The sequence below is a fragment of the Aplidium turbinatum genome, chromosome 10 (assembly GCF_918807975.1).
Source record: "Aplidium turbinatum chromosome 10, kaAplTurb1.1, whole genome shotgun sequence".
In the NCBI taxonomy this organism is placed as follows: domain Eukaryota; kingdom Metazoa; phylum Chordata; class Ascidiacea; order Aplousobranchia; family Polyclinidae; genus Aplidium; species Aplidium turbinatum.
In genome coordinates, this window is record NC_137481.1 from 4711559 (window position 1) to 4729286 (window position 17728).

The 17728-nt window shown below is 38.5% G+C and overlaps 1 protein-coding gene across 1 annotated transcript; it reads right to left on the bottom strand.

The window, feature by feature from the left end:
* Positions 1-1242: 1242 nt before the first annotated feature.
* On the bottom strand, positions 1243-4367 carry LOC145778466 (DNA damage-inducible transcript 4-like protein). Its single transcript, XM_082589944.1, has 3 exons — positions 3834-4367; positions 2841-2933; positions 1243-2543 (listed from the first exon to the last, which is right to left on the bottom strand). The coding sequence occupies exons 1-3, from the start codon at positions 3991-3993 to the stop codon at positions 2128-2130; spliced, it is 669 nt and encodes a 222-aa protein (XP_082446070.1). The 5' UTR covers positions 3994-4367; the 3' UTR covers positions 1243-2127.
* Between the last annotated feature and the right edge of the window lie 13361 nt (positions 4368-17728).

The following is a 17728-nucleotide window of genomic DNA, read 5'->3' on the forward strand; positions in this document are numbered from 1 at the left end:
CCATTCGCCTATCAGAATGGGTCGATAACGGATCCAATAAAATGTGTAGGCCTGCTAGTCGATCCAGGACCCAGGTACTTAGCCACGGTGAGCTTTGGGGAACAATCGCTTCCTAAATAGTTTATCTTACTCTTCTCTCCCAAAAATGAGTTTTTAATGTTATTACAACGTCTTAATGACATTGAACGACGTTTTATGTTTGGCTGCATTCACTAACTATATTTTCAAATACAATGCTTTTGCCCGCTCCCCCGTTAATTTTCCTTCTAGCCACCGTACATCACTGAGTCAACCCATCCACAATAGCCGAGAGTTTTGTTGGATTAACTTTCTTGTTTGACAAATGTTTAGTGAGTTAGTTTGGCAAATATGCCAAGTTCACATTGGCGAAGCGCCGGGAGTTGTTTGCAGCTTACCAACTGGGAAAAGCGGCAGGTCAGAATTAGGGGAATTACCAGACAGGAGTTTTTTAGCTGCGAACCGACTTGAGTATGAACTTGGTGGTTTTTCTTCAGGGATTTGAATTGGGTTGATATATTCACAGCTTGCGAAGCTAATCCATGTCAACTGCAAATCCTTTTAGCAACATATGAAAAGAAAACTATAAAAGTGTTTTGAATTAATCTTTAAATAAAACATAGGCTACAATTAATTCATTTAAATAACTTGACTTTGTGAAAATAACAACCGGCTTTGCAAATAACACCAACAGAAGACAATATCACTTTAAAATCTGAATCAGTAAATTTGATTTATTCGAATGAACCTATGAACCTCACAGATTTTTTTTTTGTGATTCCCAAACGCAACTCATTCAACAAACTTTTCGATTATGACAGGTGGCCGAAAAAACTTTTTATTTCTAGTCCAACTCAACAACCACGTCACATAGGGTAGTTTCGCTGCCCTCATCGCCGTAAGCTTGATTTTTATGTTGGATGTTGTCCCTTCAAAACCAAATTATTTATCCTTGTTATTTAGCAATATATTTTTCGGCGGGTAGTTTCTCAACATTTTTTACACAGCGCCTTAAAGCAGTTGCTTAAAGTGTGGATGAAAATCACTTTGGCCGCGTGCTTCTTAACTAATAGTTGCACAACTTTTTCTGGCACGGCTATATGTTGCCACGCCTTGTCAGGTAAGGGAAACCCTTGCTATTTAGGTTTACACTCTCACAACCTTGGATTGGTGGAGTCTTCAACTCACACAAATGCTTCCAAGATACCGTACTAGATTGGATGAAGAGTTTTTGATTTTTATTCAAATAAAAAAGTATAAACCACCAAACAAAACGCAACTACAACGTAGCAGTATGAAGCAATAACTCGAATATAAACGTATATATTACGTCAAGTCTATGTATCAAAGTTGACGTCAAAGAGACAACACTTTGCAATAATCACAATTTGAGCATTGAAACAAATCTCTTGGCAAGCAACCTAGCCAGTGAAAGTTGTCAGTTTGACATTGTTTCGATGTAATTATGTAAAAATGACGCAATTTTGACTGGTTTGCAGAAAGCACAACAAATGAGAACTTTTCAATAAGATTTTTGTGTTTGAGCCGATAATAGACACATTTAGCATTGCAGATTAGTATGTTTTCTAAACACCTTTACTTTGGCATACATCAAATTGTTTATAACGGTCTTTGACGTACGCTAACATAGCATCTTAAAACAAGTTTATCCATAGCTGTAGAATAAGCAAAAACACACCAAACCATTTTAGGGGTGTGAAGAAGCTTTGCCCAAATTTTGTCTTGTCAAATATATTTTTGAAAACGTAGCAATTTTCGATTTTTTACAATTTGCTTTAACTGGGCATTTTTAAAAAAAATTTTACGATGTTTTTTGTAGACCCTCACCCTCCTCCAGCTATGAGTTTATCAGCGGGAACTTAAAAAAACAAAAATTTCGCTTTTAGATCTTGTGTTACGTTTTGTAAACGCGACAGGTACCATAATACAACTGAAGACTTTGCAGTAGAAAATGAACGGAAACAGCATAAAACAAATAAAGCAGCTTTGAAAGTGCGACTTGTTCAGTCGGGAACGAAAGAAAAACATTTTTAACAGTGTTCGACCTAAACGAATCAAAATTTTTTAATAGCTTCAAAAGTTTTTTTTTCACTTTGCAACCGACTTAATAACAATAAGGGAATTATTGCTATTAGACCGGAACAGCTTTCGCTTGACAAGAACAAAGTCAGTGAGGAGGCTGATACTTCGTGGTTTAGATCTCTTCCGCAGCGACAGTGACGTCACAAACGACTGTAGCCATGACAACACTGAGGTGGAAGGAAAAAGATAAACTTGAACTTCAAAAGTGCCAACAACGCTGTCGTCTGAAACGTCGAAGCTGTCCAACGTAATTGTGCGGCACTTCTCATCTTTGCAGTCAGTGGGGGAGGCCAGGTCCTTACTGGCCACTATGTTCACGTGCACCTTGCAGGCGGCTAAGCCACCAGGTTCGTTCAACGAGGCGCGGGCGATTTCTTCCGCAATACGCTTTGTCAGTTCCGGACAGTAGGACAAGGTGAAATCTGAAATAAAAAGTCACGATAAAGTCTTGATCCAGACAAAAACCAACAGTATTGAAATATGTGACCCCAAGAAAAAAAACACGATTATATGCAAAGCCAATTTTTTTCTTTTTAGTAACACCGTTATGGTTATAGCGAATCGCAACTGCTCGCTGTACTAGTGAGTGCTCAGCCTTGCGCAATAGCCAGGAAGAACGCTCCTTTCTACACAATGAGTTTACTTGTTAGTTCAAATACTGATAGTTTTTTTTACTTATAACCCAACTATTTAAATATAATAATTTAACTTCAACATACCTGGGCTATTTTGGAGTGAGACTTGCAGCTTGTGGCTGAGACACGTAGTCATGTGTACGTCACGCTTCATTGCTTCTTCTTGTAACCACTCGTCTGAACAATAATGAAAACAAGTTAATAAAAAAATTAAAGTGACGAAATTCTACTGAATATTTCAACATCAATTTCGCAATATGACTGAGAAGCACCGCATCTAGTCACGTTGATACTCATTTCCAGCCGACAAACTTTGCCTTTTTACGTTGCTTTAACGTCGCCAGACGCTAAAACGACAAATTTTGGGTAGCTGCTTTGCGCATCAGAAGCCAAAGTATCTCATAGCACGAATAAGTAATTATAGTTGCGATTCTTGGCAGTCAGTAACAAAAAGTCATTAAATTTCATCTTTTGTAAAATAATGAAACATGTTTCAGGCCTTAACCAGAGGTGATCTACAAATATTTCTCGACAAAATTCTAGAAGCTTCTTCAAATCTCCACCGCGTTCGCTACAGACGCATGAACAAATATTGCATCACCTCTTTTGAGTCGTCGTTGTCACAATAGCGCTACAGCGACGTATGATACGTAGAGCAACACCACCGGATATTATCAACAATTTCATCATCCACTATTATTTGAAGATGACGTTTGAAAATTTTTTAATAACGTTTAAAATATTTACTACCGGCATTTTGACAAACCAATTACGAAGCTCAGTTGTCAATAGTTACTGGAACTCACAAATATCTTGAATTTCATTATTTTATGATGTGCAATAATTTCATATTGAACAGTGAGTTAATCCAAATCCTCCACAGCGCAAGCATAGTTACTCCTATTCTAAATAAAACTAGCCAAAAGTCGTTTCGCAATAGCACATTGTGACGCAATAATGCAGGAGCAGGAAATTACTTTTATGGCTTCTGTGCAAACTAGGCTAACGGCTTCTAGTAATTATCTTCAACATGTGGCCTATGGTATAAAAATGTGACGTTAATCAATTTAAACTTACCGTCATTGAAGTTCGTTTCAACTTCTTTCTGTACTTCCGAAAGTCGAAGACTTTCTTTCAATTTATCATTATTTGGCTCTTTTAAAACAGAAGCAAAAAAGTTATCCATAAACACTTCACTTGATCGAGGCGATGATTTGTTAGCAGTTTTCGGATGCATTTTGCTAAAACTATCTGAATACCAAAAGCTGTCAAAAACAAAAATACATGATTACATTAGTGGTTTATATGAGATTTCAAACACATATCAAAAACATGTCTAACTGCACATCTACTGTAATTAAAAGGCTCTTCAGATTAAACTACGTAAAACATCTGATTCAATTTGTTTCAAAAAACCTATTATTGTTGATTACATCATCTAAACTTGCCCACTAGAAAGTCTTAACTAGCAACTAAACAACAGCAAATAATTAGATATTGTTAAGTCACAGATGCATTAGTAACCAAAATGAAACAGTTGTTTGACTAAAGAACTTGTCTGATATTCATAATGTCTCATGAGATAACCCACCTACATTAATTTTAGTTTCACGTGAAATCTGCCTGACACATAAAGCAAGTACCTCCCCACACACTTTTGAAACAAGTTGATCTTCTGGAAAATTTCGGGAATCATTTCAATTTATAATTCGAGAAAAGTTTACGAAAAAAGATTCAGCCGCACGCACAGTGTGTGCATGATAATAGAAGAATTAACAGGAGTGTGCGCGCACGCTCATAACTGCTGAAACAAAGTGCACGTCGTCAACACATTGCTTCTCTCACGTAGGCATTGACACCGGTGGGAGTCGGTTGGAGATTGACCAATCAACTGCGAGCCGAAGTTAGCAGTAGGGTTACTCCCGGACATTCCGGCCGGTGTTGTTGCTGAAGTGAAAGAGCCAAGCTGATAAACATGATGTCCTAGCGAACTAGAATAACAATTTTATGCGCTCTTTGCATTGCATAAAAGTGTTTATCAGTGAGTTATGCATGCGATAAACAATAAAAAGTTTGTGAAACAATTTAAACTTTCATTTTGCCCCCACATGTGAGTATTGCTGTGTAAGCTACAAAAGCTGACCTGGACCACTGGACACTGACCACTACCCAGCATCGATGAGAAGATAATTAGGGTCCGATACTGATACAATCAATCCCCAGCCGGATCCAAAAGCAATTCTTGAACCCCACATCAAGACTACAAAATGTACAACGTTAATATAAATAGGAAAAACACTAGCTTATGCTGCAAAGCGTGCAACCTTTTAAGCTAACCACATTAAAGCTCTCCAGAGGTTTCGAAGATGTGTACGTTGTTGAAAAACAGCACAAGCTCGATATAGGTTTGGCGCATAGTTTGAAGCTTTGAACTGGAAAAGAGTCTTTTAATGATAAAATTACCGTAGTGGTAGAGTCGTTGAAGTCCACATCTCATATACAGAGTCTTTGGCGCTTCAACCATTGTGAATGTCACCACATGCGTGCACTACTCCATATCCGCCACTGATTTTGGTGGCTGGGCAATCCTTGACGAGGTGGTCTACGTTCTGGATGCTAGATTTGCAGTGTGGACATCCAGGGCTGCTGAAAGTGCCCCATCTACGTAGTATTTGGACAGTGCGAGCGTGTTTACTGATGACCCTATTAGCTGTTACCCATTGTTGTCGGTTAGTTGTGTGAAATCCTGGAAGAGCCGTTATTGGGTCGATGATGACGTCTCCTCCCTTTGGCAAGTCTGCGTGCCAGTGTTGGTTCCATTCATAATGCCGATCGAAATTGTTGTAGTTGGTAATTTTAGTGTAGATGGGTTTTCGTGATTTTAGTCGATTGGTTTTTAAACTACAATAATCAAGATGGATGAAAATATATGAACTTATCCATTTAGCTTTGTGAAAAATTTATCAGCTTTTCTGCTTAGCTTTTAAGGTTGCATGCACTCAAAATGCCATTTGATCTCACGCAGACTACAAAACAGATAAAAACATGTTTTGAAGAAAGCATTAATGTAGCTGAAGGAAACATGCAAGGTTGCAAAATGGGTGCGTCCCTGTCTCTGTATGACCGCTAGAATTGCAGTTGTTGAAGAATTTTTGATAACATTGAAATCGTTTCATCACCTTTAATAATAATCATTGAAGAGGCACTTTGCTTCAAATATTGCCCAGCACACAAATGTGTGTCAAAAAAACAGCACAAGCGCACATATCCTTCTCTGTTTGTAAGCAAATAATGGCTTTATGTTTGGATGATTTTAAAACTATTCGGCCTTAGCAACACTTGACAAACACCGGTGATGAAAGCTTTTTCTGCTTGCTGGCATATGGCAATATTCTATCGGCGAGTGATGTGAAGAACTGCACGTAGACCTGAGGCCGGTTTGGGTTTGCAAATCGTCGGCGATGACTCAGAGTCGGAAACCGCGTTTGGCTCTTTCAAGAACGTGTGCATAAACTATGAAATGGTACTTTATTGGCACAATATCACGTTTTTCGACATTAAAACAACGTTATCTAGTTTTTAGCAAAATGGCATATGGTAATTAATTCATTATTTCAATTGTTGGTTGAATAACTTTTGATGCATACGTCACGGTCTTGAAGTTTGTGCCGAATGCCGGTTGAGTCACAGAGTCACGTATCAGAATAAAACTTTTCTGATTAAAAATAAGAATTCCTCAAATGTTATTTTATTTTTGTTCAAAGTAATCAGAAGAAAATTAAACTTCTTTCTCCAGAAATAAACTCTTGTTTTTTTATCAATTCTTGTGAAAAATTGCTTCATGACTTGAAATTATTAATAGTAAATTATGAAGCACAATTATGAAACCAATGTATGAAACATAGTTCAATGTCCACACGGTCACCAGTCTCCAAAACGGGAAAATTTTCTTCGGTTAATCAAAATGAACTTGTGCTCTGTGTAACGTTATTACTACATAAAAAGGAGTAATTCCATTAGCTAGATCAGGGTGGTCCAAAACTGCAAGCGTGAAGGGCCACATGAAAGCTTGAAGATAACTTCACGTGCGGTATAAAAAAGTGATTTTTAGTTATCTAAGGAAAAAAGATACAATACATAACACATCAGTAAAACAAAACAAAAAATTTCTTGTTTTTAGTTATTCTGTCCATCTCATGTAAAACGTCGGCGTATTTTTAACATCTGTGGATTTTGCAGCGGAAACTCCGACACGCAGAAAGTGTTCGCTGGCCGCATGCGGCCCGCGTACCAGGGTTTGGACCACCCTGAGCTAGAATACTTGTAAATAGATTTCCGTTAACGAAATCGAAAACTCTTCACAGTGTATCTGACTTCCAACGGGAGTTTTATTGCGAAACAAATTAAGTGCTTTTAATAACAAGATGTGACTTTCGTAACCTCAATTTTTCTTATTATCTTATTCAGCCTAACCGCTTTCTCGTTTTCAAAACATGAAACACGTATCATGGCGGCCATTGTGAGCTCACAACCTTTCAATAGTGCGAAGATTAATAAAGAACTTACAATTTCACAACATTGTAAATCCTTCCTTCTGCACCATAAGTGTACGCTAGACCGAGTCGCCGCCGCTGCCCAAGGGTGGTAAAACGCAGGGTCCCTCGACCCCTGGAGAGACGAAGAAGATTCACACGACGACGAAGAAGTGTACGCTTGAGTTTCATATTTTCTCAAGAAATGGCAAATATATGTAGCTTTTTTTAAGCTTGAATTTCTTTTCTTTTAATGCAGACATTACTATTGGACACAACGTATGCATCTTTATAAACTAGAGTGCAAAGTTTCAGTTTGTTGGCTATTGTGTCATTTGTGGCAGCTACAAATTATCAGCATATTTTATTCCAGGGGTCACCAAATGTTATTTATAACAAAAGATTCAAATGCCTGTGAGCAGTAGCGGATCCAGGGGAGGAGCTATTTGGGCGATTGCCCACCTTAAAACACAGAAAAGTAACTGAATTCATGGTGTATTTGCAAGGTCGAATTTAATGCACACCTACACATCATTATGTTTTGTTGAAATTCCCCCCTCAAACGCTACTTGCTGTACCCGTCTTTGCCTGTGAGTAGAAAGGATCGCTGGCTGGATGCCAACCTTCTGTGCGGCCAGCAATTAACCTTAATGATCCAGCTGAACATCCGGGAAGAAACGGCAAATAATGTAGCCCTACGTGAAAAGCATCACTTCACACACTTTGTCGTTGTACAGTAATCATGTGGTATTAACTGTTGAGCTATTTTTCTGTATTGTACTTTATCACGTTTGTCACACTTTGCGGCAGGCCAAAAGAACTAATCCCACGAACTGGATATGGCCAAATAGGTTGTTTGGATTTTGAACACTACGTGCTGATTTGATGAGCTAGACATGAAATGTGCCACATAAACAAAATGCTTCACAGGTAAAAGATTTTTTTCGTTATGTTCTGAAACTTTTTTGCTTGCATCATTCAAGTTCTTCTATATTTCATTTCATTGCTTGTCAATCATGGGCTCAGTGTCGTCTTATTGTTGTTCAGATTTTTTGTTTACCAAAAAGTTGTACTGTTGTTTGTTTCTTCAATTCTTGCTCTAAATTGATATCAGTACAACTAGCCCGAAACAAACAATAGTCGACTTTTTGGTCACTCGAGTCCTGTCTATAACGCAGTCGGCAAATCAATTATTTTTACATTAATTCAACGTCTGCAGTTGTTGCGTTAATATAAAAAATGTATTTATTTTATCGCTGAAAAATACCTTGGTGCGACCAGGTAGTTACCCTAAAATGGGAGCTGAAAATGTGAGTTAACTTTGCAAATCGTGACGTCAGCAGACAACATCCTCATCACCTCTTTGTCATGAATTAGAGGCGATGGAAATTTACGATGTTTTGTAAAAACAAGTTGAGCGGATAAGTTGCTCAATCTGGTTTAAAGAGGATATGAGTTAGATCTTTATCAAGTCAGTTGTGTACGATGTACGGTCGTTTGGTCGACAGGACGTTTGGTCGACAAGACATTTGGTCGACAAGACATTTGGTCGACAGGACGTTAGGTCGACAGAACGATTCATTTTAGGGTTAGGGTTAGGTTAGGGTGAAGGTTAGTTAACTAACCCTAACCCTAAAATAAATTGTTCTGTCGACCAAACGTCCTGTCGACCAAATGACCGGGTACCGTTGTGTACATCTCAGAGTACAATACTGTTCCCCAGGCGGAAAATCAGTCGTTTTTACATTGATGTAACGTTTGCAGGCGTTGAACAAATGCAAAAATCGACTGATTTGCTGACTGCGTCTGGTTTACAGTGATGCACAGTTCTTGAATCGACGTCAAAAGAACTGATTTGCTGGCTGAGGTATTCATGGCAAACAACCCTGAGATGAGTCACATCAACCAGATGGTATCGTCGTTTGTTTTGATCAACTTTTGTTCTATTTTTTTATGCAAATTTCCATTTAAGCTCATACCACATTCACGCTAAAATCTGTGTTTTTGCATCGATTTAACGTTTGCAGACGTTGAATAAATCTGAAAAAGGAAACTATTAATATTGCACACAGCCAGTGTTTTTTTAAAGGTGTTTTGGGGGACCGAAACGGTCCCCCAAATTTCTCCAGCGGTTTCCCAAAATTTGGACTTGCAACTACAGTAGAAAAGTAATGGTTGTTTCTCGCTATGTCTTGTCGATAATACGAATACCTAATACCTATAGCCTACGATCAATAGTTCACGTCCGGAAAAAAGAATAAGTGGATGGTACAGCTAACAGCTGAACCAAAGAGTTATTCACAAAAGAAGTGCACTTTCGATACTCGTCAATGTTTATTTCTGATTTATGGCGCATAATTGTTTGTTTGTTTATCTTTATCCTGCATTGCAAGAAAGCGGACTTGAGCGCTATGCATCGGTGTACGCTTTCCGACATACACCTGACCCACGCTGCAGCCGACGGCAATGTCTGTTTCCGGTTGTCTACTCTACGTATGATTTAAATTTGGTACTACCCATTACTCGAAATCGATCACTAGGTAGAGGCAATTATCGTTAAGTTTCTTGCCCAGAGAAACAACAGCAAGTGCGGGTGGCTGGAGTCGAACACGCAGGCTCTCGACTACGAGCCCAACGCGCTAACCACTCGGCCACGGCTGCCCACTAACCACTCACCACTACCCATTAACCACCACTCACCACTAACCTCTCACCACTCACCTCTCACCACTAATCACTACTCAACCTCTCACCACCACTCATCACTAACCACCACTCACCACTAACCACTCACCACTAACCACCACTGCCCACTAACCACTAACCACTCGGCCACGGCTGCCCACGGCGGCTGATCAGTTTTTACGTGTGGAAACATAACAAGCAGAAGCCAACAAGCACACTTTGTTTGATTGTGCAGCAAACTTGTTTGGCGGCCGTGTTGGGCAGGCTGTTTGGTCGCTGTCACAATCATTTAAGCTGTGCCTTGTCAAATAATTAATTTTATGTTGCGTTGATTGTATGTAGTTATGGCTATTTTTTGGCTATTTTTTGGTACTTAAATGAAACACTTGCGGTCTCTTAAAACTACTTAGCGGTCACCCAAACCAAACCTTAAAAAAAAACCTGCACACAGCATCAACATTCATGCTTTAAACATTGAGACTTGCACTGTATTTACGTCGCAATGAGTTTGAATGGCAAATTTTTAGGGCTGAAATTATCTTTCGTCTCGATTTTTGAGTTTGTCATTCGAATGTTTATTTAGACTGTTTGAAATAAATAAATTCCAAAATATTTTGTTTCGTTTCAAAGCCAGAAGCAATGACGAAGTAATTTTGCGGCAACACAAAATGAAGTTGTTGTTTCGTGTGACGCTATTTTCCTGCAAGTTCAAGCCGTTTTGATTTAGTCAATCTACGAGGACGACATTGCGTTGGGGCATTCCAATATAAGATGGTCTGTGAACTAATTTGGGGCGTTGTAGTTTGGACAGTTTGGTTGAGTTGTCATCCGCCCTACAGAATGTAGGGAAAACAGAAGCAAACACAACGCTTCGAAGAGAGAAGTACAACTTCACGGCCTGGTTGGAAGACAACAAGCAGCAGATGGAGACATCATGTTTGCAAACTGAATAAACTCAAAATATTTGCTTCTTAGTTAACGTGACAAGTCGCACGTTGGAAAAGCGCTTCCTGAACGCAGCCTTCGCAACCTGAAAACGAAGTTAGCTACACGTTTCTGTTACGTTGACAAAAGCTGAGCAAGCTAACAAACTCTGTTCCTTTTATGTTTGATTCAATGTTAAAAAACTTGAATCAATATAATATGAGGATATTTTGCTAACTGGTAGCTGTGCATAATCCTTGCAGTACTGCAAGGCACATTCGTTAAATGAAGTCATTGCAATTGGATTGTAATTCACGTAATAAAATGTTATCAATCAGTTTAAGCGGAAAATGTGAAGATAAAGATTTGATCTTGTCTCATTGGTTGACTTTTTTTGTCGAATCTAGGCTTCCCCGGTAGTTGAAGATTTAAATTAAATGCGAAAGGCAGGGAAGCCAATCTTCGTGTCCACCTTCAGGCACGCCCAGTGTCTTGCCAAAGACACAGTCGCATGCTTTTGAGCGGTGTCGAACCAGCGCGCTTTCAAACGTCCAACTAGTGCTCTCACTATTCTGTTATACAGCAGACAAAAGATTGACCATCACCGGGTCACAGTGAGTACTCCGGTGCAATCAATTCTGTCAATTCTCGAAGATTGAGGGTAGTCACTTTAACATGTCAATTCTCAGTAAGACCCAATGATACCGCCAACTAATCAGAACATGCTTAATGGTTACCGTCCAACTGTCACCCTTCTAGCTCTCAGACAGAAAGTTGATCCGTGCTTTGTTTGGTACTTACAGAAACACAGTTATGACAAGGGTGGGAATCGAACCCACGTCATTGAAATGTATTCCCTAGCCTTAACCCTCTTGGCCACGCTGGCCTAGATGGTGGACTGTTTGAAAAACTATTTGTGTTTTTCTCTGTTCTACCTTTAGTTTCTGATTGGTTGAAACACTATTCTACCTGTACTTCTGATTGGTTGGTTGCTTCGAAGCTTTACTGGCTCTTGTTATGTTGAAGTGGCTGTCAAGATTGAGGCATCACTTGTTTCAAGTAGCACGAAAATTCAATGCAAAGCAAACATTAGAAGGTTGTGTTTACTGCAGAATATTCCCAAGAGTTCTTGTTAATGTAGGCCAGATAGAATCACTGCATCTATCATTAGATGCATTAAAAATGCATTAAACGCACATGAATGACGCGGCAAAACAATTAAGCCATGCTGCACTCAAGAGATAAGGTAACTTCCGAGTAGCTTACGGCTCTTTTGCTTCGTAAGCACAGTCAAAGTTTGACTAACCCCCCTCAGAGCAGGACTTCTCAAACTTTTTTTTATTGTGCGACGGAATTTCAATTTTTTTTCTATGCAACCCCTTGGTTTGCAGTAGGCCTATAGTGTAAACTGGTCACTGTCGCCAATTGTTAATATGATTAGAGACCTTAAAATTACGATTTGTGTTCTTGGTGGGTTTTTTGACCTTTGCTCATTTTCGAATCGAAACTCGGGTATGACACGACCAGTAGGTTTCATTTTTGTTGTGATTACTGCTAAAGCTAAGCCATTAGATGCGTCGCCATAAAGATCGCTTCATATTCGATGTGTAAGGGTGTGATGAATTGGGATTAGTTATTTGTCACATCTGTGGTGTGAGCTTTAATTACACTGAGCGAGCTGAGGATTAAGTGATGTACTGTAATGCGTTGCCTCGCAGAAGCAGCTGTTTTCAATCGAACATCTTCTTGAGAATGAGATGCCTAAAGCATTAATTTTCGCCCAGTAAGACTTTGAAAGACGTAAATTATTGTTAATAAAGCTCGAATGGTGTTCAGTATTGCATCGATAAAAATATACACAGATATTTTCCACAAAATTTCTGCGCATTGGCATCATTTATTCAACAAAGTTATCTCAAGTGTGCGCTAGTCTTACTGTAATTGAATATTGCGAGAAAAAGGATTCACAAAATTGCGGCTTCAGTGCATGTACATTTTGTGATTAGGAATCTTGCAACTTGGCTACAATGGGTTTACGTTGTTTGAAAATCTTCAATTAATACTTTTCGTTGGTAGATTATTTATAGTATTTGGAGGCAAGCTATACCTTTACTTGAAGAAGCCTCCAATTTGGTCCTTCCACAATTAACATAATAACAGTGCTCAAAACACCACATAGATGGCACTGATCCTTTCCTATTGTTAAACGTGTAGCAATTATACTGCTTTCTTGTGATACATGATAAAAATCCTTTTTTTTTCTTCGACATCACATGTTTGATTATCCCTAAAACACATTAACACCGATGCATCAGCTGCGTTTGGAACCTCGATGCCTGGGACATTGAAACAACAACAGTAAGTTTGCCCCTTTGGTTGCCAGACAAGAATATGGCACTCAGAGCCTAACATTTCCTGACTGTGCAGCGAAATCTGGTTGGCTATACAGCATATGTTGAATTTGGTCAAAAACACTCACATAGCCTACCGGGTGACATAAAACAAACATCACTTGTCTTTGTAACATGTGCTTCACGGAGCATTTTTTATCGCCTCAAATTTATGAACTGACTATGTTTAATTTTTGAAGAAATGTATAAGGTTTGTTGGTATATTCTTGAATAAATTATTCCTTATACATTTTCAATAGGCATTCAAAACGATCATTCAGCATTGGCGCGTAACGCATAAAATAAATAACCAACGTAGCTTTTTTTTCAAAAACTTAAAGTTTATTAAATTTTTGTTTGCGTGGGCTCTTTTAATCTCCATGTCCATGGGCCCCAAAACAATGTATCGATACCGAGACCACAACGGTACCGAAGCGGTGTGTAAATGCTTCCCCGGCCCTCTTTTTCGACGTGTCAAGATGGAAAGGCAGAAGTTTACGCACTAGGCAATTCTTCAACTTGGGAAAGCCTAAATTGTGGCTGTTTGCCGACACACGCACTTGATCTATGAAACTAGTTGCATTCTTGTTACTGATGTCACTTTTAAATTGGAAGAAAAGCAGGTTTAAAAAGCTATTTCTCATCATGTCTTTGCCATTTCTCTTCATCTACTGCAGTATGTTTCTTTCCCCATCAAGACATCTGCCTCATTCACACAAGCATGAACTATATCATTGTTTGAACACTCTGTCTTCGCTGTGACTTTGACAATAAACTATAAATCATCCGCATGTACGAGTGCGTACCTTTATTGACCTAAGTTTGACCTGTGAGCAAAAGCAGATCCAGCAAGAAACAATAATGTGGAGGGCAACATTAATCCGACTTTGCAAATACACCGTGAAAAAACTTAACCAAGGAATTTCTATTTTGTGTCGAAATATTGCAAAAGCAGCCTATAAGAAACACCCTTATAAGAAACAAACAGTGCTTAGCAACACCACAATTAACGTTTAACAACAACTGGTCAAATATTTAATAGAGGACAAATTAAGTTCAGAGGGGTATGTACAAGAATCAAGAAATGTGATCAAAGCTAATTGGAATGTCACAGAAAAATAAGATTTTACAAGGTCACAAGTGTGAATTTCTACTTTTAAACTAGAGCAACCCTCAGTACACATTGAGAGTTGGCATGAATGAAATATATAATAATATTGTTTTTAACTCCATTTCTGAAAATGTTTTGTTGTATTTCCAGACAAAAAATGAGAATTGCCAGTTTCGCGGTTTTCCCCACGGAATTGGACTAGTTTTAGTTTGAAGTTGAGGGAAAATTTTAGCAGTCGCGAGAAAATTTGGGTAGTCGAGTTTTTTTGCTTGATTTTGTTCCATTTTCACCAATTTTTTTTTATTGATTCTGACTGTATTTTGAGAAAATTTGTCATATTTTAGGCTACTTTTGGACTTGTTTTATCACTTGTTCCGATTGGGCTACTTTTCGCACCCTTTGGCTTTTGTTGTCGCCTCCAAAGCTTTACTAACGTTTCAGACGTTGAATCAATGTTGGATAAATTTCAAGGGAAGCTTTAAAGTTGTTTTGATTGCCCAAATTAAACCCAAACCATCAATATGGTATTGAAAAACGATTTTTTTCATAAACTAACGTCTTTCAATGTCACAAACACGCAGCATAATTTGGTGTGAAAAAGGGAAAGAGGTTATTTCGAGACTGCAGCAATTTGTGAATTTAAAAAACAATGTTAGGAGAAAAAGTGCGTCACCTTTGTTTCCACAGCATACAGCCTTTTTAGTAATAACATAGTGCGTCTCTTCTCAGACAGCAAATCAACCGTTTTTTACATCAGTTCAACGTGTTAGACTTTGAAAACGTTGTAATCAACGTTAAAGTCAATGTAAAAAAAAGATTTATTTGCTGTCTGAGATCCAAAGATAATGGTGTTTTGCTCAATCTGCTGTGTATTTTTGTACATTTTGATAACGTTTGCGCCGCAGGCCATTGGGAGATCAACACTTTTTTCCAGAATTTTCTTCAAACGATAACTTCAAACCACTGTTATCATCGAGTGCACTGAAAGCTTTAACAAGTTTACTATAATTTTTTATCACGTGCTTTTGCTTGGACAGTTACTTCATATATATTTTTTTTATCTCGTCTAAGTTAATGCCAAACTGGTGAAGATTAGAATAAGTGAACGGGAAGACAAGGAAGCCAATCGTCATATCAACCTTCAAGAATGTCATGAAGGCGTCAGGCGAAATGATACTTCTGCTTGTACTCGGCAGGTGTTAAACCGATGCCCTTGCGAGGGCGAGGGGTGCTCACCACCCTGCTACGTAACCGACATCTTTGCAGTAAATCACTGGCAGATCCAGGGCGGGATTAGGGCGATGTAAACCAACACAGCATTGTATTTTGTTAAAATCGTCCCTCCCCCCACTTGCTAGATCTACTTGGCTACTTGCTAGATCTGCCCCTACATTGAATACTTTTGTGTAGCTCACTCAATGTTGGTATTTTGAAATCTTTGCCATTCCTAGATTGACCATGAGCAACGTCTTTAGAACGTAGTTTTGTTTTGTTCATCTTACGGAGTAGGAAATTAGATTTATGTGGCATGGAGTGTGAATAAAGACAACGGAAAATAAGTTAATTGATACACAATTCAATACCATAACATTTGTCAAAATACAAAAAAAAATTGCCAACGTTTTCAACTATACAGCAACTGCATGTATTATTTTACAACCCAAAACATGTGCGGTTTTGTTGGCATTTGATATCACATCAAATGCCATGTTTTTGCTTGGCTTCATTTGCTTGTGGTTCAGCAATTTCTCTGCCAAAATTATGAATAAGTGTGCCAACTCAAGACATGTTTTCTTTTCAGTTATCAACCCAACACGTAATATTTAGCACACCATATCAGAGCGCTTTTTGTGGCTGAAATATCGAATTGAATTCTCCCACTAAAGGTCAGTAGACAACTATTTTGTTAAAAATCAATTGTGAAAATTTTCTACTCTTTCTAGCCAGACCGGTTGATCACATTGCTTCTGCTTGCAATGGGTCTGGGTTCGGTTCCTGGTCGGAACACGGCAAAGCAAAAGGCACCATTTGTGTTCTTTCTTGCGTAAATCAGCGAGAGTCGAGCTAACAATGGAGTTACGTTGAATACGCACATTATAATTATTTACAATTTGGGTAGAAAGGTTACTTTTTTTTAACCATAAACAGACATAAGCAACACAACGTTTAAGCACTAGTTGCAGCGTTGATCTGATGAAATTTGAAGTTGCTTTTACTTTCAATTTCATCAGATGAACGTTGCAACTAGTGTTAGAAACGGTAATTGTCCTGATGAACACCCAAACTTTTCAGTATACAACATCTAAGATTATTAAAATAAACAAGGGCTACATGTGTAGCTAAAACTTTATTTTGTTTTTGTTGTTTAACGTAGTATTGTAGCCCAGTTATGTCTGTTTTATGTGGTTTATTTCAGGCTGGATCCTGTTTATGTGAGCGTTTACATTTCTGTGTTGCTGTTCAGTGATGTGTGAAGATATTGCTTTGTAAGTTTATTTTGTCGCTTGTTCTAAAGCTGGAGAAGTGATCCGTGCCGTTTGTTTACGCAATTTCAACCGCACAATCGACTTAAGTTTACCGGTCAGCCGAGTACATGTTTTGATGTAAATCTAAACTTATTCATTGAAGATGACGCTTATTGGACGACAGTTCCTCAACTAGCAAAATCCGTGTTTTTACAATAAATTAACGTCTGAAAACATTGAAACGATGTAGCAAGAAACGGTTTACTGGATGGTTAGCAACGCAGTTTGTTAAGTCTATGATCAGCGAATTGTGTCTAAGGCTGACAGATTCGCCAGTCTATTCAACTAGCGTTAGTGCTAAAAATTAGTTGGTGCATGGTAGGTAAGTTATTGTAGTTTTGATGCTGTAAGTGTGAGACTGTGCTGGCTAATCGTCCGAAAGTTGTGTTGGTGTGTATACAACCACTTCAGGTCAAGACTTTGTCGTGTGCTTTTGTGGTCACCTGAAATAGTTTTTGACTTACATATAAAATAAGAATTTTTAGAGCTTCTGCGTGATGCATACTTTCATATGATCTCACAATGGGCAGAGCTAGAAATGCAGACCGCACGTTATATACCATCATACTGTATCACCAATAAATGTTGGCAGATTACATATTTACTGGCACTCAGTTGTGCCTCAAAAATGTCACCAGGTCAACGTTTTCGGTGTTTTTGCCTTCACCTGCGTTTTTCTTGTTTAAAAGCTTTTTTTATATCCAGTTATTGGAGGGGTTTCAATTATTACGTCATCAGGGGACTTCAGTTGGTTTGAGCACTTTTTCAATCTAAACTTTTCTTCGATTTCACACAGCGTCTCTGG